The following is a 23,724-nucleotide window of genomic DNA, read 5'->3' on the forward strand; positions in this document are numbered from 1 at the left end:
AATACTGATGAATACTTTGTAACATTTACTGTGGTTTACAGTCAGTATTTGTGTAGTGTTTGTTCCTCACACTGAGCAGACTCCATAAGAGCAGAGAGTGGATCTGTTTGGCTCAGGATTGTTTTCTAGGACCTACTACTGTGCCTGGAACTTAGTGGACTGTACTCCATACTTGTTGAATAAAAGTTTGGAAAAGGCTGTGTAGTATACCTCCCCTTTAGATCCCAAAGCATATTGATACATTAAGCTTTGAGAAGTTCTAAAGTTAAGAGACCTATCTGATCGAGCATTTCTGAAATTTTCTTAATTATAGGGATTTTTCCCCTAGTTTTGTTGTTGCTTAGTAGCTAAGTCATGTTCGACTCTTTGCAACCCCATGGACTGTAGCCTGCTAGGCTTCTCTGTCCATGGGATTTTCCAGGCCAGAAGAGTGGAGTGGGTTGTCATTTCCTACTCCACGGAATGCTCCCAACCCAGGGATTGAACCCACATCTCCTGCATTAGCAAGTAGATTCTTTGCCGCTGAGCCACCAGGGAAGCCCTTCCCCCTAGTACCGTATTACATTGAACTCTAGTTTGGGAAATGCTACATTAAATTGTTAGATACTGATAACCTAGAGTTTAGAGCATAAGGCTTATCCCTGCTCTTCTGACACTCTGTTTGAAAGTAGCTCTTAGCTTTTGACTCCAAACAAAATATCTTGAGCCTGTTCATTCCATCCTTTAGCTGAGTTCCATTTTTGTCAGCTTCCTCCTTGAAATTTATTCACCGAGTGTGTAATGAGTAATACATGCCAAGCTATGTGCAAGAAATGCAATAGGTTAGAATTTGTCATGGTAATACCGGGCGGACAGTCTGGGTGCTCAGCACTGCCATAATTTGACAGCACATTCAGAGTAAGATTTAGTGAAAGGGCTGGGAACCAGAAGCTCTCTTTACAAGATTTCCATCCAAATATAAAAACTAGGCAAATGGTAAACATTTAGGTATGAGAGTAAGCAGGAATCAAGGGTGAATAATTGCTCTCTGGGAGGCCCCTTGAAGGTAGCCAGAAGAGCTGTGGAGCTGAAATGCAGCATTCTAGGAAGATAATCTGGAGAAGGCAATGGCACCCCACTCCAGTACTCTTGCCTGGCAAATCCCATTGACAGAGGAGCCTGGTAGGCTGCAGTCCATGGGGTCGCTAGGAGTTGGACACAACTGAGCGACTTCACTTTCACTTTTCACTTTCATGCATTGGAGGAGGAAATGGCAACCCACTCCAGTGTTCTTGCCTGGAGGATCCCAGAGATGGCGGAGCCTGGTGGGCTGCCGTCTATGGGGTTGCACAGAGTCAGACACGACTGAAGCAACTTAACATAGGAAGATAATCACTAGAGCTAGAAGTGGAGAGGCCAGCCTTGTGGGCGGTGGTGCTCTGTGGCACTGGCACCTGTGGCAAGCATTCCTCATCTCTAGGGCTTACCTTACCTGTTGGGAAGTGCCGAGTGGTTTCTTGCATTGTCTAGTGCACATTTTCCAGGTAAGTTATGTTGCTGAAAGCTTAAATCCGTAATTTGGGTATTGATATTCTTGTTACTCACAACTGTTGGATTTTAGCTTTCTTTTACAGAGACAGTAACTCAGTAACTTGTGACTTGTATCTGATCTGTTGTGTGCAGGCCTAAAGAAAAATATCATGCCCTGACTACTTTTTCTGGGTAGGCCATCTCAACCATGCCTTCCTTAAAAATTCATTAATTCCTAGCTCCTTCTGTCATGGTTTTGAAGTTATCATGTAATCCCTGGTGGCTCAGATAGTAGAGAATCTGCCTGCAGTGCGGGAGACCTGGGTTCGATCCCTGGGTTGGGAAGATCCCCTAGAAGAGGGCATGGCAACCCTCTCTAGTGTTCTTGCCTGGAGAATGCCCATGGGACAGAGGAGCCTGGCAGGCTAGACTTCATGGGGTCACAAAGAGTTGGATATGACTGAGCAACTAAGCACACACACAAAGTGTCAGCTTTTCCTGATGATTCTGATATACCGTAGTGATGCGGACATTCAAGTGTGACAGAGAAAGTTACTGACGATGCTGATACTGTGAAGGCATCAACTGGAGCCAACTTCAGATGAGGTCTAGCCAGCTTGGGGCAGGGGTTGGGGAGGAATATATTTAAGCAAATCAGGTAAACGTTAAGTCCCTTTTGGATAGTACCATGCATTCAAGTAAAAAAGTAGAAATGCCAGATAGGTTGTGATCTTTGTGTTCAGTCGCCCAGTTGTGTCCAGCTCTTCTGTGATCCCCATGGACTGCAGCACGCTAGGCCTCTCTGTCCCTCACCATCTCCTAAAGTTCACCCAAGTTCATGTCCATTGCATCGGTGATGCCATCCAGCCATCTCATCCTCTGATGCCCTCTTTTCCTTCTATAGTTGGCCATAGATCAACTCAGATGCATTGCAGACCTCTTCATTTTCTAGGCAGAACAAAGCCCATACATTAGTCTTAGAGCATTTCGGATATCTTAGTAAAGCCAACTCTGATTGCTAACTGTGTGCTAGGCATATGCTCCCAGATTTTATAGAATCCTACATGATTTGTTTATTCAAAAATTTATTGAGTAGGATAGTGGGTGTTTTGAGGGGAAGAAGACGTGGTCTCTGACCTTAAGGAGGCTCTGTAAGAGGAGAGAAGACGAGTAACTATAACAAGACAGTTGGATATTGCAATGAGAAAAGTACAAACAAACCACTATGGGGAAATGGAGCTGAGAAAATGATTTACTTTGAGTGAACTAGATGGTATCTTGCTTGACCTCTCAGAAGCATTTGACAGTTGATCACACCTTAATTCTTGAAACACTTTCTTCACTGGACACCACACCCTCCTGGTTTCCCTTCTCCCTCAGCCCCTTTCTTGGTTTTCTTTCTTGATTCTTTTCTTCACTCCTAAATGTTGCAGTTGCTCCAGGCCTCAGGCTTTGATGTACTCTCCTCTAGCTACACTCAGTGTGTGAGCTCATCTTATGGCTTTTAACATGGTGTGTTTTTCTCCAGTCTTAACTTTTCCTGAGTACCAGACTTACACCCAGCTACCTACTTGTCATCTGTCTTAGATATCTACTAGTTCAAAGTTTATTCAAAATAGAACTCTTGATTTTCTGTTCATACCTGTACCTCTCTCACTCTTTCCCATCTTAGTAAGTGCTACTCAGCCCCAAAGCCTAGTATCTTTTACTCCTAACCTAGTAATCTTTAATTCCTTTCTTCACATCCCTAAGTCTATCAACAAGTCATAATGATTCTACCTTAAAATACGCCCAGAATATATATATGTATATTTTACCACTTCCACTGTTTCTACCTAGGTCTAAGCAACCATTGTCTCACTGGACTACTTAACTGTAGCCTCTCCTCTGGTCTCTCATTAAAGCATGTGACATCATGGCAGTCCTTTGATCAAAACATTCCACTGTCTTTCTAGCCCATCAAAATAGGTCTGAATTTACCAGGCTCTGCTTAATCTGGTCCCTGCTTCTGGCCTTATCACTCTGTGCCTCCACTGTGACTTTATTATTTCTGCACTGATCTTCTTCCCCACCATTTCCTTTAAATATGCCAAGATCATTCTCCCTCTGGGGACTCCCTGCTGTACATGGCTATATAGCTAACAGTTTTTGAGTATTTATTACAGTGTCCCAGGCCCTATTCTTTTTTTTTTTCTTTTTAAACTTTACAATATTGTATTAGTTTTGCCAAATATCGAAATGAATCCGCCACAGATATACCTGTGTTCCCCATCATGAACCCTCCTCCCTCCTCCCTCCCCATACCCTCCCTCTGGGTCGTCCAAGTGCACCAGCCCCAAGCATCCAGTATCGTGCATCAAACCTGGACTGGTGACTCGTTTCATACATGATATTATACATGTTTCAATGTCATTCTCCCAAATCTCCCCACCCTCTCCCTCTCCCACAGAGTCCATAAGACTGTTCTATACATCAGTGTCTCTTTTGCTGTCTCGTATACAGGGTTATTGTTACCCTCTTTCTAAATTCCATATATATGCGTAGTATACTGTATTGGTGTTTTTCTTTCTGCCTTACTTCACTCTGTATAATAGGCTCCAGTTTCATCCACCTCATTAGAACTGATTCAAATGTATTCTTTTTAATGGCTGAGTGATACTCCATTGTGTATATGTACCACAGCTTTCTTATCCATTCATCTGCTGATGGGCATCTAGGTTGCTTCCATGTCCTGGCTATTATAAACAGTGCTGCGATGAACATTGGGGTACACGTGTCTCTTTCCCTTCTGGTTTCCTCAGTGTGTATGCCCAGCAGTGGGATTGCTGGATCATAAGGCAGTTCTATTTCCAGTTTTTTAAGGAATCTCCACATTGTTCTCCATAGTGGCTGTACTAGTTTGCATTCCCACCAACAGTGTAAGAGGGTTCCCTTTTCTCCACACCCTCTCCAGCATTTATTGCTTGTAGACTTTTGGATCGCAGCCATTCTGACTGGTGTGAAATGGTACCTCATAGTGGTTTTGATTTGCATTTCTCTGATAATGAGTGATGTTGAGCATCTTTTCATGTGTTTGTTAGCCATCTGTATGTCGTCTTTGGAGAAATGTCTATTTAGTTCTTTGGCCCATTTTTTGATTGGGTCATTTATTTTTCTGGAGTTGAGCTGTAGGAGTTGCTTGTATATTTTTGAGATTAGTTGTTTGTCAGTTGCTTCATTTGCTATTATTTTCTCCCATTCTGAAGGCTGCCAGGCCCTATTCTAAGTGCTTTCAAGTGTTAACTCATTTCATTTTAGAGCTATATGAGGTAGTTACTGATACTATCCCCACAGGGAAACTGAGGCACAGGACAATTAAGTTTCTCTACTAGCATCCTGAGGTGGGTGGTCGAGCCAGTATTTAAAACCAGGCAGAATGGGCCTAGTCCACACTCTCACCCACTTACTGCAGGTGCCTTGGCTTACTTTTGGTTGCACAACAGAATGTAAGTTCCATGAGGGCAGGGACATTCTTCTGTTCATCCTCATACCTCTAACAGGTCATACCTCTATAACCTGTATTTGAGCTGTTGCGTGCAGGCCTAGGGAGAAATGCCATGCCCTGACTACTGGCCTTTCTCTGGCTAGGCAGTCTCAACCACGCCTCCCTGAAGAGTTTGGTCATCTTAGTGCCCATATTTCTATCGCTCTTTTTGTCATGGTTTTGAAATTAAGTATCGTATAATACGAAATGTTAGCTTATCCTGGTGTCTCTGATGTACCATAATGATACTAACATTTGAGTGTAACAGAGAAAGTTACCAGTGATACTGACAACATGTGAAAGTATCAACTGGAACCAACTTTATGTCAGAGTCATACCTTCGACACATGGCAGGGCCTTATTAAATATTTATTGAATGTATAAGTTTCTACAGCTTCTGAGTAAGTTAGGAAAAGTCTCATTGAAGGCTTTTGAGCTGGAGCTTGAAGAAAGGGAAATTCTGTCTTCAAGCAATTGGGGAATGAAGGAAGGGAAGAAAGTGAGTCACAGCCAGATAGAGCTATATGAATAAAAGCCCAGGGCTTAATCACTTGCAGGGGAGAGGGAAAGATAAAACAGAAAAGATCTATTCTGGAAAGATGATAGAGAGCCCTCAGCACCTGGCTGAGGAAATGAGATTTTGTTTGGTGTGCACTAAGAACCACTAAATATCATTAGCAGTTAGATCGTATGTGTAAAGCAGCCTTTTGAGATGACGACTCAGATCAACCATCTTGTAGATGTTTAGTACAGTCTTAGTCTAGGATATCAGCCCTGGGATTTCTTTGGAAGGAATGATGCTAAAGCTGAAACTCCAGTACTTTGGCCACATCATGCGAAGAGTTGACTCATTGGAAAAGACTCTGATGCTGGGAGGGATTGGGGGCAGGAAGAGAAGGGGACGACCGAGGATGAGATGACTGGATGGCATCACTGACTCGATGGACGTGAGTCTCCTGGAGTGAACTCCAGGACTTGGTGATGGACAGGGAAGCCTGGCGTGCTGCAATTCATGGGGTCGCCAAGAGTCGGACTCGACTGAGCGACTGAACTGAACTGAGTCTAGGAGACCAGTGAGAGAAAGACTGCAATGACTGAGTTACTAACAGCTCTTTGACTATCATGGTAACCTCAGAAATAAAGTTCCCGCATCCACTGTAGCCTCTGCAATTCCTCTCTCCATCTGGCAGCCAGAAAGATCATTTAAAGCGTCAGCTCAGGTCCTGTGATACTGTGGTTTATAATAAGAACTATATACTTGGTCTTTGTCCCCTTTCCAGCCCAGAGCTCCTAAAACTGAGAATTTCCTAGTGAGGAGCACAATCAAGATATCTTTCCTCATGTTATGGTTGACGTTTGAACCACATCCAAGGATTGGGGTTGGTTGCCGGGAGAATTAGTCATGTGATTAGAGGTTTGAAACTCTTAATCTTACCTGGCCTTGACCTCCAGGGAGGGGAAGAGAAGCTGGAGATTGAATCAGTCACCATTGGTCAGTGACTTAATCAATTATGTGTAGTTAATGAAGACTTCATAAAAAACCAAAAGCTTCTGAGAGCTTCCTGGTGGGTGAATTCATGGACATTTGGGGAGAATGGCATCCCTTCCCACATAGCTTGCCCCATGTATCTCTTTTATTTGACTGTTCCTTAGTTATATTGTTTTATAATAAACTGGTAATGTAGAAAACAAAATATTACTCTTTTGAATTTTGTAAGCTGTTGCAGTGAATTAAAAGAAGAGGGAGTCATGAGACCCCCTGATGTACTGCTGGTTGTCCAGAAACCAGGCAGCAACCTGGGCTTGGAGTTGGTGCCTGAAGTGTGGCAGGGGGGAGGAAAGCAGTCTTGGGGAACTAACCCCCGAAGCTGTGGAAGATGATGCCGCCTCTGGGCAGATGCTGTCAGAATTGAGTTGAATTGTAGGACACTCTGCTGGTATCCAGAAAAGTGCTTATTGGTGTTGTGGGGACACCCCCTTCCCCTGACATTGACATTGGTACAGAAGCATTTTAGGTCCATTTTCTCCTCTGCTTGAGATCTTGAAATGACTTCCTGTTATCTTTAGGGGACTCCAAAATCCTAACCATATACAGGCTTTTCAAGATTTTTTCCCTAATGCTCTTCCTTTTCTTCATGATCCAACTGTAATGCACCTCTTTCAGGCTCTCAAAAGCATGAAGCTCTCTGTCAGTATAAACACTTACTGCAACTATCCCTTCTCCCTGGGATGTCCTCTCCCACACCCTCTTTGCTAATTCCTACTCATCCTTTCTCTCAGTTCTCAGGACTTTCCTCTCCCAACTGTCCAGTCCCTTCCTGGTAGGGTTGCTAGATGTAGTGGATTAGAATATAAGATGTCCAATTAAAGCTGAATTTCAGGTAACTAAGAAATAATTTTTAGTATTAGTGTAAGTATGTCCCATATAAATATTAGTATTTAGTATAAGCATATCCCATGTTATTGATGGGGCATAGTTAAAAATTTTATTTGTTTCACTGAAATTCAACTTTAACTGGACATCTTACATGTTAAATGGAAATTCTACTTCCCGACTAGATTTGGTTATCCCTTCCCCTGAATAATCAGTCTTCACATTTCCTCAGTGTTTATCGCACTTGCATTCATGGCTCCACATCTGTGTTACCTGCCAGGCCATAGGTGCCGTGAGGGTAGGGATGAGTCTTCTGGGTTCACCGATGCCTAGCATAGTGCAGCATACCAGAGCAGCAGTGTATCAGAGGCTCTGTACATATACATAAATAGTAACTGAATGAAAACCATGCAAGGCTGTTGGAGTTCTGAGAAGAGACCAGAGCTGAGGATAGCGTCTGGGAAGTTTTCTGCATGGAGGTGATCTCTGAAGCAGGAGTGGGTAGAGGGAAGGAAGAAAACAGCAAAGGTACATAGAGTAGAAGGAGAAGAGAAGCCTCTGGGCTGAGCTGAGGGGAATGCCTCAGGGGCATGGGCGACAAAAAGAGGAAGAAGGGCAGATGCCAGAGGTGGTAGTGCTGGAGAAAGAATTCATAAATAGCAGAGAGATCTAGAGGAGTAACAGGGACCAGGCCTTCCGATTTGGCAGTTAAATACTTGACTCCTCCAAGAGAGCTAATTTGGGTCTGATAGCTGTCGGGTTGCTTGCGGACTACTCTTGCAAACTTCAGTGATGGAAAGAAAAAAATAGATTGTAGCTGAGCTGTTAGCATGGTGGAGAGAAAATGTGTGTGTGTGTGTTACGTCTAAGGGAGACTTCAGTGTGTTCATTGGTGAAAGGGGAGAAATCAGCTGAGAAAGTGTGGTCATCCTGGGGAAGGAGTGGTAGATGGTCTTGGAGCAGGTGGAGAGGATGGACTCAGAAAAGAGAAAGAATGTTTCACAGGTAGGAGGAGGAGGGTAGAAATAGTAATTATTAATTACAGTAATTTCTGATAAATGTTACTCTCTGGTCTCAAAAAACGAGTCACATTGTCCTATTACTAAGGATTATATCAGTATTCACTAAAGAGTATAACCTGAATTGAACATAATTAAGGTTTCTTAGCCTGGCAGCTTGTCAAACTGTAAGAAGTATGGGAATCACTGCCTATTTAAATGTGTCTTGTGAAGAGGAGATGGGACAGAGCCTGAGAGTCTGCATTTCCAACAAACACACTGGGGATGTGCTTGTTGCTGTCTTAGACCTTCCATCCTTGCTTCCAGGAGGCTTTTTTTCTTTTTTTTTTAATGGAATGGCTGTGCTGTGTGCTGTGCTTAGTCACTCAGTGGTATTCTACTCTTTGTGACCCCAAGAACTATAGCCTCCCAGGCTCCTCTGTCCATAGAATCCTCCAGGCAAGAGTACTGGGGTGGGTTGCCATGCCCTCCTCCAGGGGATCTTCCCAACCCAGGTCTCCCACATTGCAGGTGGATTCTTTAACATCTGAGCCACCAGGGAAGCCCTTCTTGTAATGGCAGCTGAATGTAAAGAGTTTACATTGGCTTACCTTGGTAATGAAATTTATGTTTGAGAAATACTGAACTCTCTTCTGAAATTAGCTGAAATAAGATTGAAATACATCTTCTCACAAATGTGTTCTAAAGAACTCTGAATGCTCATGTGTATCTCAAACATCAGTGTCCTCAGTACTCAGAAACAAGTTGACTTCAGAATTTGAAACTGTATTGTTTTGGAATGTGAGAAAAAAGAAAATTGCCTAAAAGCAGAATGTGATCTTGATGAAATACTTATCTGAGATGAATTATTGATCATTTATTTTTGAGGGATCTATTGTTTATTGATTCAAAGGGACTTCTCAAGTCTTTTCTTCAAATGTTTTTAGGGTATTAGTGTGATTCATTATTAATGGTCTCGAGATACTTTTAAAATGTTAACGTTTAACAAAGTAATGTGCTTTTTTCCCCCACAAATAAGATCTGTTACTTGTCATCATTCAAAGTCTGAATTCCAAATAGATTCTTGGACTGCTGGCTCATAACCGTCACTCATTCAGCTTTACAACTTGTCTCATCCCCAGCAGGTTCCAAAACTACTACCTTCACCGTGATGCTCCATGAGGTTTCCCAGTTCAAACTTGGGCTTCTGCAGTATATTTACTTTTCTAACAGAGGCATCATAGAGCAGATAAGTAGATTAGAGAGCCTTTTAAATGTCTTTCTGGAATCAGTTTATTGACCACTTCTTTCAAGTCATTTGTCTTCACCCCTTGCGTCATGGTTTCCATTGTCCTCTTCCAGATTTGGCAGACTTGTTAATGCTGGGCATAGAGGTCTTCTGAATCTGACTGTTACATTTTGTAACAGTAGAATAGATGAAGGAAATAACCATTGGTAGTCGTGACGCCCACATGACCTTCAGCCATGATCCACCATTTTTTTTACGATAAAGTATGTTTGGTCATGGGTGAGACCCATGCCATGGAAATTAGTCAGGCGGTTTTTGCCCTCATCATCTTCAGTAATTAGCTTGAATTTTCTAAATTCAATTTTCATCATTCTGCAGATCAGCAAGGCTCACTTCAAAAACATAATCTGTAAAGTCATCAGATGTGATTTTGGTTCCTTGAGTTCTTGTGACTAGTGTTTTCCCAGTATTTCTTACATTGACGTATAGCCAGTGCTTTCACAGCATACAAATCTTTCTTAGAAAGTGAGTCAAACACTTTCTTCTTGGCTCCCTTTCTGCCGTTTTTGTAAGATGCTTGTTTTTGCTGATCATCATGGTGCTGCTCAGAGAGCCAAAAGCCCAAACTACTTATAGTTTTCAATATGCTGTTTACAAAATAACTATAGAACTTAGTTTTTAAATTAATTCCTAATTTTGAATGTATAAAAAATGATGAGCGCCTTCCTCTTTCAGTCTCATCTATGTACCTTTGTCACTTCGTGTAAAAGCTGATTTGCGATGATGTCAGAAGCCAAGACTATCACCTGACATGGATCAAATTCTCTAGAAAGCAGAGGTTCCAAGATAATCAGGATAGAACAAAAAAGGAGGCTATTTTTTATCAAAAAAAAGGGGATTATTATAACCTGCAGACAAAATTCAAACGTTTCTTCCTCTTGGATCACTTTTTAAAGTTTTTTTCATTCATGGTACTTTGTACATGTGCAAAATTCAGAATGTTCCAAGAGAGAACACTCAGTGAAAGTCTCTCTCATCCCTCCCGTGCTGTCTTCCCAGAACTCCCCTCTGTTAACTGAGGTCTTATGTCTGTTTCAAAGAGTGGCTTTACTTTGTGTGTTTTGGAGACTATTTCATATTAATACATATAGTCTGCCCTATTCTTAATAGCTTCATAGTTGGGTATGACTTTCCCATCATTTTCCCACAATTTAAATTTTTCTTCATTTAAAAAATGTTATATGCAAGTGAGTACAATACATTGAGTATTTGGAACCTTTAAGGAGGAATGTCAATAGATGCCTACAGGGAAATTCAACATCCCTCTAAACTGTTTCCTTGTATTTGTAGAGGCTGTATCGAAGTTTGAAGCCGTCGCTAACTCTCTCCATTCTTACAATGCTAAGAGCCTCTGCTAGGTTTAACAAGATGCTAGAGCAAAGAGGAGATGCCATTCACTCCTTGGGGTCAGCAGCTGTTGTTCAATCATGTCCAACTCTTTTTCAACCCCATGGACTGAAGCCCACCAGGCTCCTCTGTGCATGGGATTTTCCAGGCAAGGGTACTGGAATGTGTTGACATTTCCTTCTCCAGGGGATCTTCCCAACCCACGTCTCCTATTTGGCAGGCAGATTCTATTATCACTGAGCCACCTAGGAAGCATTGAATATCAGCAGACCTATCTATTAATACCATCAAGAAATGTTACAAGGCACTTCCATGCCTGTGAGTGAACATTAGAGCCATTCCAAACCAATGCTAACATCTGCATGCTTCATGGAAGACCTCTGAGGATGCGCAATCATCACCATGTACAAAAATGCACATCCAGTGGGCACCTGGCAGACCTTCCATGACAATAGTGGTTCTGGAGTTCAAGTGACGTTTCAGTAGGACTTCATCTATTTGTCCAGTCTCTCATCTACTCAATACACATTTTTGAGCATATACTGTGTTCCAGGCACAGTTCTGGCCATAGGAGTATAGTGATGGGTAGACAGACAAGGTTCTTGCCTTCAGGGAGTTGACATTCCAGTGGGGAAGAGCCAACTTCACCTCACCAAAGCCAACCGGTCCTTGCCTTCCTTCCTCATTCTCATCATTGCTTTCATTACCAGCCCTACTCTGCCTGCCCTGCCCCCCTGCCACACACACACCTCCCCTCTCCAGTCAGCCTGCAAAACTGCATGCTCTGCTTGTGGTTTGTCACCCTGGATGCCTTGCCTTATGTATATGCATCTCTTCATCTCCTGTATGTCTACATGTCTTCTTTGTGCCCAGCATGATTAGACGTACTTTGTGGGCACTCCATAAAAATCAACTGAATGAAGGCCTGGCTCTTGGCATTAAGGCTGACTTTTTTTTTAAATTAAGCTTTTTCATTTTAAAACAGTTTTTTATTCACAGAAAAGTTGTAAAGAGGATGTAGAGAGTTCCCACATGCCCTTCAGCCTGCTCCGCCTCTTGTCAGCATCTGACATCACAGTGGTATATTTGTCACAGTTAAGGAACCAATGTTGATACCGTATTATTAACTTAAGTCCATATTCAGATTTCCTTAGCTTTTGCACTGATTTCCTTTTTCTGTTGCAGGGTCTCACCTAGGATGCCACATCACAAGTGGTTGTCATGTCTCTAACTCCTCTGGTCTGATGGTCTCTTGTCATGTTTCTCATGAAGTTTTGACAGATTTGAAGCATTTTAGTTAGGTACTGTGTAGAATGCCCCGCTAACTGGGTTTGTCTGATGCATCTTTCACAGTTACACCAGGGTTGTGGGCTATTGGAGGAAGCCAGCAGAGCGGAAGTGCCCTCCTCACATTGTATCAGGGGGTATGTGCCACCCACATGACAGGACTGTGAAATCACCTTGAACACCTGGCCAAAGTACTGTTTGCCAGGTTTCCGCACTGAAAGTGAGCCTGTTCTCCTCTTACCTACTCAGTTGTTTGGAAGCAAGTCACTAAGTACAGTACCTCCAGCCCTCAAGGAGGAAGGGAGTGGGGAGAATTAGACTCCGCCTCCTGCAGGGTAGTGTTTATATTAACCATTTAAGTTCTTCTGTAAGAAAGAACTTATTTAGTCAACTTCTTATATCGGTATGGACTTTCATGTATATTTATTTAAAGATTTGGGCTATCGTCTGATAATTAGGCTCAGATTGTTTCAATTTTGGCCGTTGGGTGTTCTTTTTAGGTTGACTCCTATATCCCTTGAACATACCCCGTCTTTTTGTTTTTTGAGTGTTTCTTTACTTTCTGGCACTCCTGTGGATTTCCTGCCCCAGCCCTAGAATCCATCATTTCTCCAAGGAGCCCTGGTTCCTTCCACTGGGGAGGCCTGTTTTTCAATCCAGACCTCAGTATCGCTTACTCACCCACTCAGCCATTCATTCAAGGAATATGGACGTATATTGTGTTGTGCTCATCATTGACCCAGATGTGGACTATACAGCGGGGAACAGCGCAGACAGGTCCACGCCTTCAACTGCTAGTGATGTGGCCTGCAAGACAGACAATGAGCAAATGTCAGCTGAGAAATATATAGCTTTGATACATGCTGGACTCAGATGAAAAATAATCTATGTCAGGGGCCTGGGTTATATCAGATGGCTGGAGAAGGCTCCTGTGAGCAGCTAACATCCAGGTGGAAAGTTGAAGGATAAGAACTATTCAGCCTTTCAAAGAGTAGAGGGAGGAGTCTTTTCAGACTGCAGGTTAGTGGGGTACGGCTAGATTTTTTAAAAAGGAACAGAACATGCTAGAAGTATTATGTGGAACTCATGTTCCCTTTATGTGTAGGTTGATGTGTTTACTAGTTAATGAAATAAAATATTTCTTACTAGGGATGATTGTCAGAAGAAAGTTTGGAAGCCACTGTTTTAGGAGGAAATAAAGGCAGATGAAAGCTCTGAAAAGAGAAAAAGCCATAACATACTTGAGGATCGGAAAGGAGGTAGGTGTGCCAGTAGGGAATGAATCTAGAGAAGAGGCCGACGACACAAGGAGGCACGCAGCCCACCGGCAGGGCTGAGGAGGCCTTGGTGTTTTAATGAGGAAGCAGTGGGAAGTCACTGGAGGGGTTCAAACATGGAAGTGTTGATATTTAAGAAAAACTTGTAGGCTCCTGTGTGGAGAGTGGAAGGAGAGGAAGGAAAGAGCAAATGAGGAAAGCGGGGCCAGTCAGTAAGAAGGGTCGTCCAGAGAGAAGACAGAGCAAGAAGAGTCAGTCTTGCTCTCCCAGCCACTGAACAATGCCTGGAACACAGTGGCCCTTTGGTGTATATGTGTTGAATGGGTAAATTACACGATTGTAGTAAAGGTGGAGAGAAATGGTTGAGTCGAGACATGTTTGGGAAATGGAAGGTTCTGCTGACAGATTGGGTCTGGGGGACATGGACTGGGGAGAGTAGGCGCCCTCCCTCCCACACCGCACCTGCCAGTGCTCACGTATGCTTACTTCCTCTGCTGTTGGACTGTGTCGGGCAGTTACAAGGTTCTTTAACTGTTCAGACTGTGTTTCTACCCGTGTGCTTAGTCATAGTGGCCAGAAGTGGAAATAACAGAATTTTTCAAGAGAAACAGATTGTTGTAGAATCACAAAAACCAGTTCTTATCGCAGATTGTCAGTCCCACGAGACTTCATAATCTTGGATGCTCTGAAGCTCTGTGAACATCAATCACTAACAAATAAAGATCCTCAGAGGGGTGCCAGAATTGCTTGGGTTTTAACACTCTGACGGGGAACTTGGGTCGGGGCTGGGGGGAGGTGGTAATTTTGTATTTAGCTATGTGCCAAAGACCCTTCTCCCACCTGATTTTATGTTATATTAAAAGTACTTTGTGGCAGAATCCTTTCTTGACACTCCTTTTCTTGACAGTGCCAATGCCTGAGGTCTGCAGCTGGCTGCCCACTTGGCTGCTGGCATCCTCGGCAGAGGGCAGCCACCTCCCATCACTGTGGAGGGACTGGGAAGAGGACGGGCCTAGACTGAGCCAACAGGGAGCAGAAAACAGAAGGAACCAGTCCCCAGGAACAGAAACACGTGAGTCCTCTCTGGCAAGTTGGGCACCAGAGATGGGCGTGCTCCAGAGATGCTGATGAATTTTGAAGGATTGGTCCTTTTGGTCAAACGGGTTTCATGCTCTTGACTGAGAAACCAAAGCAACCATCAAATGTTACTGGGAATGATGCCAGTGGTGTTTGCATTGGTTAAGAATTTCATATGACAGAATAACAAACTCAAACTGCCTTAAGCAAACAAAGGGATTGCATTAGCTTATAGCCTGAAAACTTGAGCATGCAGTCCAGAATTTACATCCTCCTCACGATACCAACCCCATGCCGGTCTTGTGTATAGCCATGCTTCTTCTGTGTGTTGGCTTCATCCTTAGGTTGGCCCTTCTCTTGGTGACACAAATGGCTGAGGGAGTTCTGAACTTGGTATTCTCTAACATACTGTCCAGGAGAAGGGGGATTGTCCCCTCTGGTAAACCCACAGAGGGCTGAGGAAGCTTTTTCCCAGAAGCCCTAGGAAACATTTCCTCAAGTTCCATTGGCCTGAATCAGGCTGTATGCCCACCTCTGAGCCAGTCACCATGGCCAGGTGATGGGTACTCTGGCTACCCCTGGGAGCTGGATGAATCCAGCTGTTAGAGATGGAGAGACAGTGAGGAGAGTGGTTCCCTTGAGGCAAAATGTGGGTACTGTGGCAGGAAAAGGAAGAAAGGACACTAGGGAGGCAACCTATATATGATTACTACATCAGCATCATTATTGTGATAAAGGCCCAATTGGAGGTGATGCAGATATAGACAAGAAAACTTTTGTTCAGAACCCCAATTCTGCCTGCTTCTTGGTGAGTGACTTCTTCAAGTCTCAGTTTTTTATCTGAGAAGATGTGGATGACAATACCTCAGGGAAGGTAAAATTCACATATCTAAATATATATACACACACACACATATATTTTGATATATATATATCAAAATATATAAGGTCACATATTTGAAAAAATAAACTATGAGGTACTTTCTGTATTTTCTCACAGTGCCAAATACAGTCCTTCCTGTAGAAGCCAAGATCAAGCCCACGTTTGAGCCTAGCAGAATAGCAGGTGGAAGGAAGGCTTCCCTGGCCGTCAAGTGTTGGGCAAGTCAGGGCCCATCTCGTGTCTTCATCGCAAGAAAGAAGTTTCACTGGTTCAGAACCAAACTTAAGCAGCAGGTGTTCAGAGCTGGGGTGTAGAAGTTTCAGCTTTGATTTTTCTATGAAATCGTTCAGGTTATTAAAATGTCGGCCCTATTCTCTTGTTTAAGAACTGGTTTCATTTCTAATGACACAGCACCATCATGCCATTCCTTGATTTAGTCACGAGAACCAAAACTAATATGTGGCTAGTTTCAAGTCGTTTTTATAGCAGTTAGTACAGAGAACAACAGGCTCTTGTAAAAACAGATGTATTTGCTATCTGCTTCTCTATCTGCTGCCTCTCAGACTCAAAACCTGATTTCTAAGATGGCGTGGTCCTCTAGTTGGGCCTCGTGGGAGAGGCTCTTGCCCAGGACAAAAGCCTGGCTGTTCTCCTCAGTGTGAAAATTTTCGTAAGAAACAGGAGTCCCATCCCCTATTGATCCTATGTATAAAATAGATAACTAATGAGACCTAACTCAGGAAACCCTACTCAGGGCTCTGTGGTGACCTAAATGGGAACAAAATCCAAAAAAGGAGGGGATGTATGTGTACATATTGCTGATTCACTTTTGCTGTACAGTAAAAACACATCACATTGTAAAGCAACCACACTCCAATAAAAATTAATTAAAAAAAAAAAAGAGTCACAGCCCCCAAGCATAATAATGGTAAAGGGGTATCAGAAAGAGACCTTTCACCTCTTTAGACAGGACTCACTTGGCATTATTGTCCATTGTGAGCACAGAGGAGGGTTTTTTTATGTGATGAGTCTCTGTAAACTTCTTCAAGGCTTTGTGGTATTAACATGAGAAAGTGAGCATACATTTAGCATTCTTGGAAAAAGCATGGCCTTCCTAGTAATGCTAGTACTCTGAGAGTGACCCCACAGCCAGTGTCCTGATAGAGGCTTCATCATCTGCAATGTCTCTACAAGCAGGTTAGATAGCAAATGCTTACAGATGAGGAAACAGAGACACTGAATTTTCCATGGCTTCAGAGAAAGAAGGTTGTGGAATTTAGAGTCCTGGGCTAACCTCTGTGGTGTAATTGCTTGATCTCTCTGTAGATGAGTTTCCTCACATATAAAATGTAAATAACACTAATGGTTAAAAACCCCTCATTGGTGGCAGTGAGGATTGTGTAAACTCACGCATGTACAGTGTGTAGACCAGCATCTGGCACGTAGTTTGCACTCAGTAAATGTTCGTTATAATTATCACTACCTTCACTATCCTTTTTTTCAGTCACAAATTAAGTGCCCTTGCGTCTTTAACTCACACATGTACAACCCACCTACTGGTTCTGCCCCCAGTCTCAATTATACACGTGATCTCAAGTTGTCTTCCAACAGCTGTCTCAGACTAGGGCAAGTCTTGCTTCCATGCTAGAAAGATGACTTCCTCTGGGGTCATCTCAACAATCTTTTCTTAATGTCTTTTAATGCTAAATATGACTCCTAGGATGGGCTTCCCTGGCAGCTCAGTGGTAAAGAATCTGCCTGCCAATGCAGGAGACATGAGAGACACGGGTTTGGTCCCTGATCCAGGAAGATCCCTGGAGAAGGAAGTGGCCGCCCACTCCAGTATTCTTGCCGGCAGAACCCCATGGACAGAGGAGCTGGGCGGGCTCCAGTCCATGGGGTCGCAAAGAATCTGACATGACTTAGTGACTGAACAACAACAGCATGACTCCTAGGGCACCACTGTTTTGCAATGTTGACTGTTGAATTGACTATCAGGTCAGGTAGATCCAACTCACCTGGAAGACTGGATTGGGCAGTTAGGCCTCCTGCTCTTTGCTTTGACTCGGAGCCTGTGCTATGCTGTAGTCAAGCCCAGGTTCACCTTCTTGGCCCAGTTTAAAATGTTCCATCCAGTTCAGCCAACGTCATTTCACTTAATTCCTGCATGTAAAAATATTTACACGTTGGGAACATTGTCAAGAAAGCCTTTCTGTAGTTCATTTCTTTGATTATCTTATTCTTTGTTCCCTTCTTTACTGTGTTCGTCTGAGCAGTCCCAATAATAATGCTGCTGTTCATTGCTTTGCATATGTACATCTTGTCCCTTCTCTCAGACTGTGAATTTCTTGAAGCTGAAAGCCATTGCCTCTCTTTGCAGTGCCTCTCTTTGCACAAGCCTGGGGGCAGGTCTGCCTGGGGATGAACTCACAGAAGGGCTGTGACTGCATCTCTGTGGATCTCCCCCATCCTTTCCCTCAGCTTACATCCTCTTTCCTTTCTCCTGAGTATCTCACAGGCCCTTTCTGCCTGGTGGGAGGTAGGCCTTGAGCAAGCAGTAAATGTTGCTGCATTTACTGCATTACTACAGTAAATGTAGACTGCATTGCCAGGGCTGATCTGTCCTGTATTTGGGGCTTTGAAGGTGATATACCCAGGGGCATCCTTGGACCAGGCCTCCAACCCCTCTGTTGGCATACGTGTTAGCAGATCACCTGCCATTTCCTCAAACAAATGACCACATCTTCCCTTCATGTCTCGTTGTGTTTTCCTTGGTCCAGTCTCTCTCCTCCCACCCACACTCTCACCCTGCCTCTCCCGATTCTCTTCCAGGCCTGTCCCGTTTCCCAGCCTCTGTTTGTGCCTTGGCCTTTGCTCTTGCTCGGTCCTTCTGTGTGCCTCACTTTGGTTTCTGTTCCCCCTATTCTTTTTCTTTCACTTTCCCCCGCCCACCAGACTGTTTTACCAGTGTCATCATGACTTATAGTGTGGGAACATGGCCCTCGCTGTCTCCCACATTACACAGCCTCGCTGGCTTTTTGGATGCCCTCTGCCGAGCTAAACCAGCAGGACAGATGCTCCACGATGGCCGGACACAGGGCAGCTCCCACCGGGAGGCCTCCTTCCTGCCCACCTCCGGAAGCAGGGCAGAGCTGAAGATGGAGGCCACAGAGAAGGACCCCAGACCTTTCCTCAGCTTCTGTTGGGACATGTGAGCTGGGTGTGACCCCAAGTCTCAGAACAGCTTCGCTCTGTGAAAGCGCGAAACAGGGAGGGTTCTCTGAAAGGAATGGTCTGGGCTGCGGGGAAGAGGTGGGGTAGCACATATGACTGAGACCCGGGAGGTTTCTAGTGCTGACATGACTCGGCTCCTAATCCACAGAACTCAGCTGAAACACCCAAGCCAATGAATAACAGGGTCCCAGTCATAAGCAGAAAACGCTCTTCCCTTTTTCTTCCTTCCACCTCACCCATGCAGCCTTGTGCAATTAGTCCTCATACAAAGGTTTGCAGAATTATCCAAGTGGAGGCCAAGTCTGCTGTTTCTTGGCCATATCTACCTTCCCAGAGGGTCGACCAGCATAGCTGAAGCGCGCTGGACCACGGTGCAAAGCGGGGAGAGGGGCGCCACGGCTGCTGGGAACCGGGCCTTCTCGAACTCAGTTTCAGAGACCAAGAAACGGTCTTCTTACTTCAAACATGCAAACACTCTCCCTGTGAGGCAGCTGCCCTTTGAAGCTGTGGACCAGGGGGGAAATAAAAGCTCCTGTCTGAGAAAGGATAGGTTTCTTTCTTACACTCTCTGCTGACCATTCTATTTCCTGCGGGTTTTCTGCATGGACCCTCTGCCGGCAGCATAGGGGGAGCCTGCAGCAGCCGGCGCAGCAGGGCCCGAGTGAAAGTGACTAACACCCCAGCCTCCACAGCTACCTCGGCCTCTGCAGCACCTTTCTCCAGCCTGACCTCCCCATGCTGCCTTTCTGCTGCTGCTGTGGGAGCCAAACACGAAAGCCGGGCTGAACAGGCTGGTTGAAGAAAGGAGTGAGTCAGGTCTCAAGTCTCAGAAAGGCAATGTGGGCTGAATCCCGGTGCCAGGGGTTAAAGCCCGCCCATGCATCTCACCCATAACACAGGCAGGAAAGCGATACGGCTAAACTCAAGTGGGACATTTGTATTCAGAGATCGTTTATGTTCACCCACATTGCCTGGTATGGTGCTGAGAATGCATTTAATATTTATGGGCCCTTTTGACATTTAAATAAGGCCTGGCCAAGGGAAAGGGAAAAGATCATAGGAGTTTTGCCAAATAGGACCAAGGAATGCAATTTTTTGAACTCTTAAATTTTTTTTCTTCCATTATGGTTTATTATAGGATACTGAATATAGTTCCCTGTGCTGTACAGTAGGTCCTTGTGGTTTATCTATTTTATATATAGTCGTTTGTATCTGTTAAGCCCAAACTCCTAATTTTCCCTCTTCCTCCGTTCCCCTTTGGTAACTGTGAGTTTGTTGTCTTATGTCTGTAAGGCTGTTTCTGCACATACGTTCATTTGTGTCACATTTTAGATTCCACATATAAGTGACATCATATGGCATTTGTCTTTCTTTTTCTGACTTACTTCACTCAGTGTGATAAACTCTAGGTCCGTCCATGTTGCTGCAAGTGGCAAAATTTCATTTGTTTTTATGGCTGAGTAGTTTGGCACCCCACTCCAGTACTTTTGCCTGGAAAATCCCATGGATGGAGGAGCCTGAAAGGCTGCAGTCCGTGGGGTTGCTAAGAGACGGACACGACTGAGCGACTTCACTTTCACTTCTCACTTTCATGCATTGGAGAAGGAAATGGCGACCCACTCCAGTGTTCTTGCCTGGAGAATCCCAGGGACGGGGGAGCCTGGTGGGCTGCCGTCTATGGGGTCGCACAGAGTCGGACACAACTGAAGCTGCTTATCAGCAGCAGCAGTAGTATTCCATCATATGTATTTATATACACACACACACACACACACCACACACACACTGCATCTTGTTAAACCCATCATCTATTAATAGGCAGTAGGGTTGTTTCTGTATCTTGGCTATTGTGAATACTGCTGCTATGAATATTGGGGTGCATATATCTTTTTTAATTATAGTTTTCTCCAGATATATATGTACAGGAGTGGCTTTGCTGGATAATATAACTCTATTTTTAAATAACTCTTTTTATAGAACCTTAGTCAATATCAGCCATAGATTGTCAATCTCCTATTTCTGACTCTTATTTTAGAACTAAATGTATAATGTTACCCATACGAAGTATCTTGAATATCTGTTTCAATCAGTCTTGAAAGTCTACAGAGCTGAACTTCTGAGACCTTCTACTCTGGACCTGTAGAGTACACAGATAATGCACTGACTGAATGGCAATAAGGAAATATTTTAACTTCTGTTTAATCTATGTTTTAATGTAGAAATGAGGAAAGGAATTAAGCTTTGTTCTTACTACTAGCAATAATATGACTAATATTTGCTATAAATATTCCCAAGTACATGTGTGTAACATTTACAAATATAAATCTGATGGGGATTCAGGTTCTACTTTTGGCTAGGGAGATTGGATTATATGATTAAAAAATGTTTGCTGAAGGACTCCCTTGGCAGCCCAGCAGTTAAGAAGTTAAGACTCTGTGCTTCCACTGTAGGGAGGAAAGGGTTTGATCCCTGGTTAAGGAACTAGGATCCATCATGCCGAATGGTGTGGCCAAAAAAAAAAAAAATTTGCTGAGACTTCTGCTTTTGACCAATATGGTATGATAAAGACCAAATTTACCCTTCAATCTGAAACAGCCACCACAAAGAAACAGGTCTAGCACAGAAGTTATCACATGATATTCATGAATGCAAATGAATTGAATGAATAACTGAAGCCCCCCAGGGAAGCCCAGGATGGTTAGATCACAGATGATGAGGTGTTAGGGCCCCAGTGCACCTTAGATCTGATATAGTCCAGTTTCCTCACTATCCAGATGAGGAAAGTGAGGTCCAAAACCACACGGTGACTTTTCCAAAGTCCCTCAGCACCTACTGGTGGAGTTACTGGGAATATTCTTTCCTATAAACCAGTCCTTGAGTCAAGCAAGACAATAAACCAGAGCCCCAAGCTGTAGAAGGACCTTTCTTAAAGGGCTAATTGCTGCTATTCACAGAACAGGGACAAGATGGAGTTCAGTGTGTATGCGTTTGGAAACTAAATTAGGCGCCAAGAATTATTGCAGACAAAGCCACTTAAAATTGAAGATATGGCCAGACATTGTGCAATTTTAGAAAAATGCCAAAACTTCCAGGTTGGACGGAGAGACTAGAGGAAGATCCCTGCTAAGCTGTGGTTGTCACCAAAGATTCCTCAAGACTCTACAGGAGACTGGATCGAAACAGATCTATCTACCTGAAAACTCCAAATAATTCTGGACCTGATCCAGACCAACCCCTATTTCTGAGGATAACCCTCAGGCCTCGGTCTGTCCTAGGAGTGGGGGTGGGGGGTGCGACACAGCGAGCAGTCTCATGTTGGGACCCGACTGCCCAACTGCCTGGCTTGACCGGAACCCCACATGAAGAAGACCCAGTCCTGAGGGGACACTTGTCAGCATTGGAGACCTTCAGACCGCATGATATGTGTATCACAGGAGGATCTCCCTGCCCTGGACTGAAGGAGCCCCTGATGTACCCAGCAGGCAGAAGCGCCCCCTCCCCCGCGCCGTGGGTTTGCGTGCTCCCGGCGATGGGTGCGTAGTCAGGCAGCCTCAGCAGCCTCGCTCCTCTGCTGGGGTTTGTCCTGGTTTCTCCTGGGAAGTGGCAGCTGTGGACGAACCCTTTCACTTTGGGTTTCTCCTCAGTGCAAACTTCTGCCTGCTTTCAAAGTCCTTGAAAAGGCAGCCTAGCTCTTTCAAAGCACTTTTTTGGGGGGCCAGAAAATTCTAAAACATGTCAATGACTGCCTGCTGTTGTCTTGAGTGTTTTAAGGCTTGATCTGCACCCATTGTAGGAACGGACTTTGCCCGTGGATGCCCCCTGCCATCTCTCCTGCCACCTGGAGGACGTCTATGGGGCATACAGGGTGCTGGACTCTCGTTTCAGAGACTTCTGGGTAGCCTCACAGTTGGACAGAATTTTCAGCAGTGACATTTGGGCTTCACCTGACAAAGAGAATGACAGAGTTTAGAGTGGTGATTTAATTGAGACTCATGCAGACTTCTCTGCCCTGGAATCCCTAGAAGGGGAGGTGTCCTCTAAAAAGGAATCTAACAAGAGATGATTACACAGCTTAAAGCAAGTCTCCTAAGGAAGACTGGTCATCTGATTTAAACCGGATTTGGAAGTGAATCTCCTCTGGCTTCCCTGATGGCTCTGTGGCAGAGAATCCACCTGCCAGTGCAGGCGACGCAGCTTCAACCCCCAGGTCAGGAATATACCCCTGAGAAGGAAATGGCAACCCACTCCAGTATTCTTGCCTGTGAAATCCCGTGGACAGAGGAGTCTAGCGGGATACAGTCCATGGGGTCGAAAAAGAGTCAGACATGATTTAGAGACTACACAACAATAACTCCTTGAGCTCAGGACCCAGTCTGGAGGTGGTCTGACCCAGGGGTGGCTGTACCCAGCCAAGCTACACCTGTGCTGTGCTCTCCCAGCACAGAATTGTGCACTCAATTCATGAGCAGAGGCTGAACACAGAGCGCTGGAGGGGGAAAGGCACATTCCTGGTGGCCAGTGCCAGGAAAGTGATCTCTATGCACTAATGAGAGTGAACAGCACAGGGCTGTTGTTAGTCTCCACTTTATAGATCAGGAAACAAAGGTATTGAAAGAGCAAGTAAGACACCCACTGCCACGGGGTGAGTCAGCAGAAGACTGGGCCCAGGACACAGACTCCTGGCCTCCTGGGCCAGCATTTGGCTCTGCTTCTGTGCTCTCAAGACGTTTCCTGCTTCATCCATAGCAAGAGTTCTTTGCGACCCTCATTCTGTGATTCCTGCCCTAAGGCCGTCAGTTCTCCTGAGGTTTGCTCAACAGCCAGAGGCCCTGCCTTCCCTAGCCTCCCTTCCCACCTCCCCTTGGCTGTCTTGTGGGGTGTCTAGCTCCAGCTGGCGTCTTACATA

The 23,724-nt window shown here is 44.4% G+C and overlaps 1 protein-coding gene and 1 pseudogene across 3 annotated transcripts in view; one reads left to right on the forward strand and one right to left on the reverse strand.

Annotated features, from left to right (window-relative positions):
• Positions 1 to 23,724, forward strand: part of ATG5 (autophagy related 5) — a 145,162-nt gene that overhangs the window by 117,624 nt on the left and 3,814 nt on the right. The window contains exons 8-9 of one of the 3 annotated variants that reach the window (XM_070376528.1): positions 14,532 to 14,696; positions 15,702 to 16,445. In XM_070376528.1, coding sequence (XP_070232629.1) covers positions 14,532 to 14,696; positions 15,702 to 15,898 — 362 coding nt within the window. In that variant the 3' untranslated portion in view covers positions 15,899 to 16,445. Of the gene's footprint in view, positions 1 to 14,531; positions 14,697 to 15,701; positions 16,575 to 23,724 lie in introns of those variants that run through there. The other 2 variants (XM_070376531.1, XM_070376529.1) reach the window with 2 other exon arrangements.
• Positions 9,291 to 11,351, reverse strand: LOC102285551 (small ribosomal subunit protein eS1-like; annotated as a pseudogene).

Source organism: Bos mutus, chromosome 9, assembly GCF_027580195.1.
Source record: "Bos mutus isolate GX-2022 chromosome 9, NWIPB_WYAK_1.1, whole genome shotgun sequence".
Classification (NCBI taxonomy): domain Eukaryota; kingdom Metazoa; phylum Chordata; class Mammalia; order Artiodactyla; family Bovidae; genus Bos; species Bos mutus.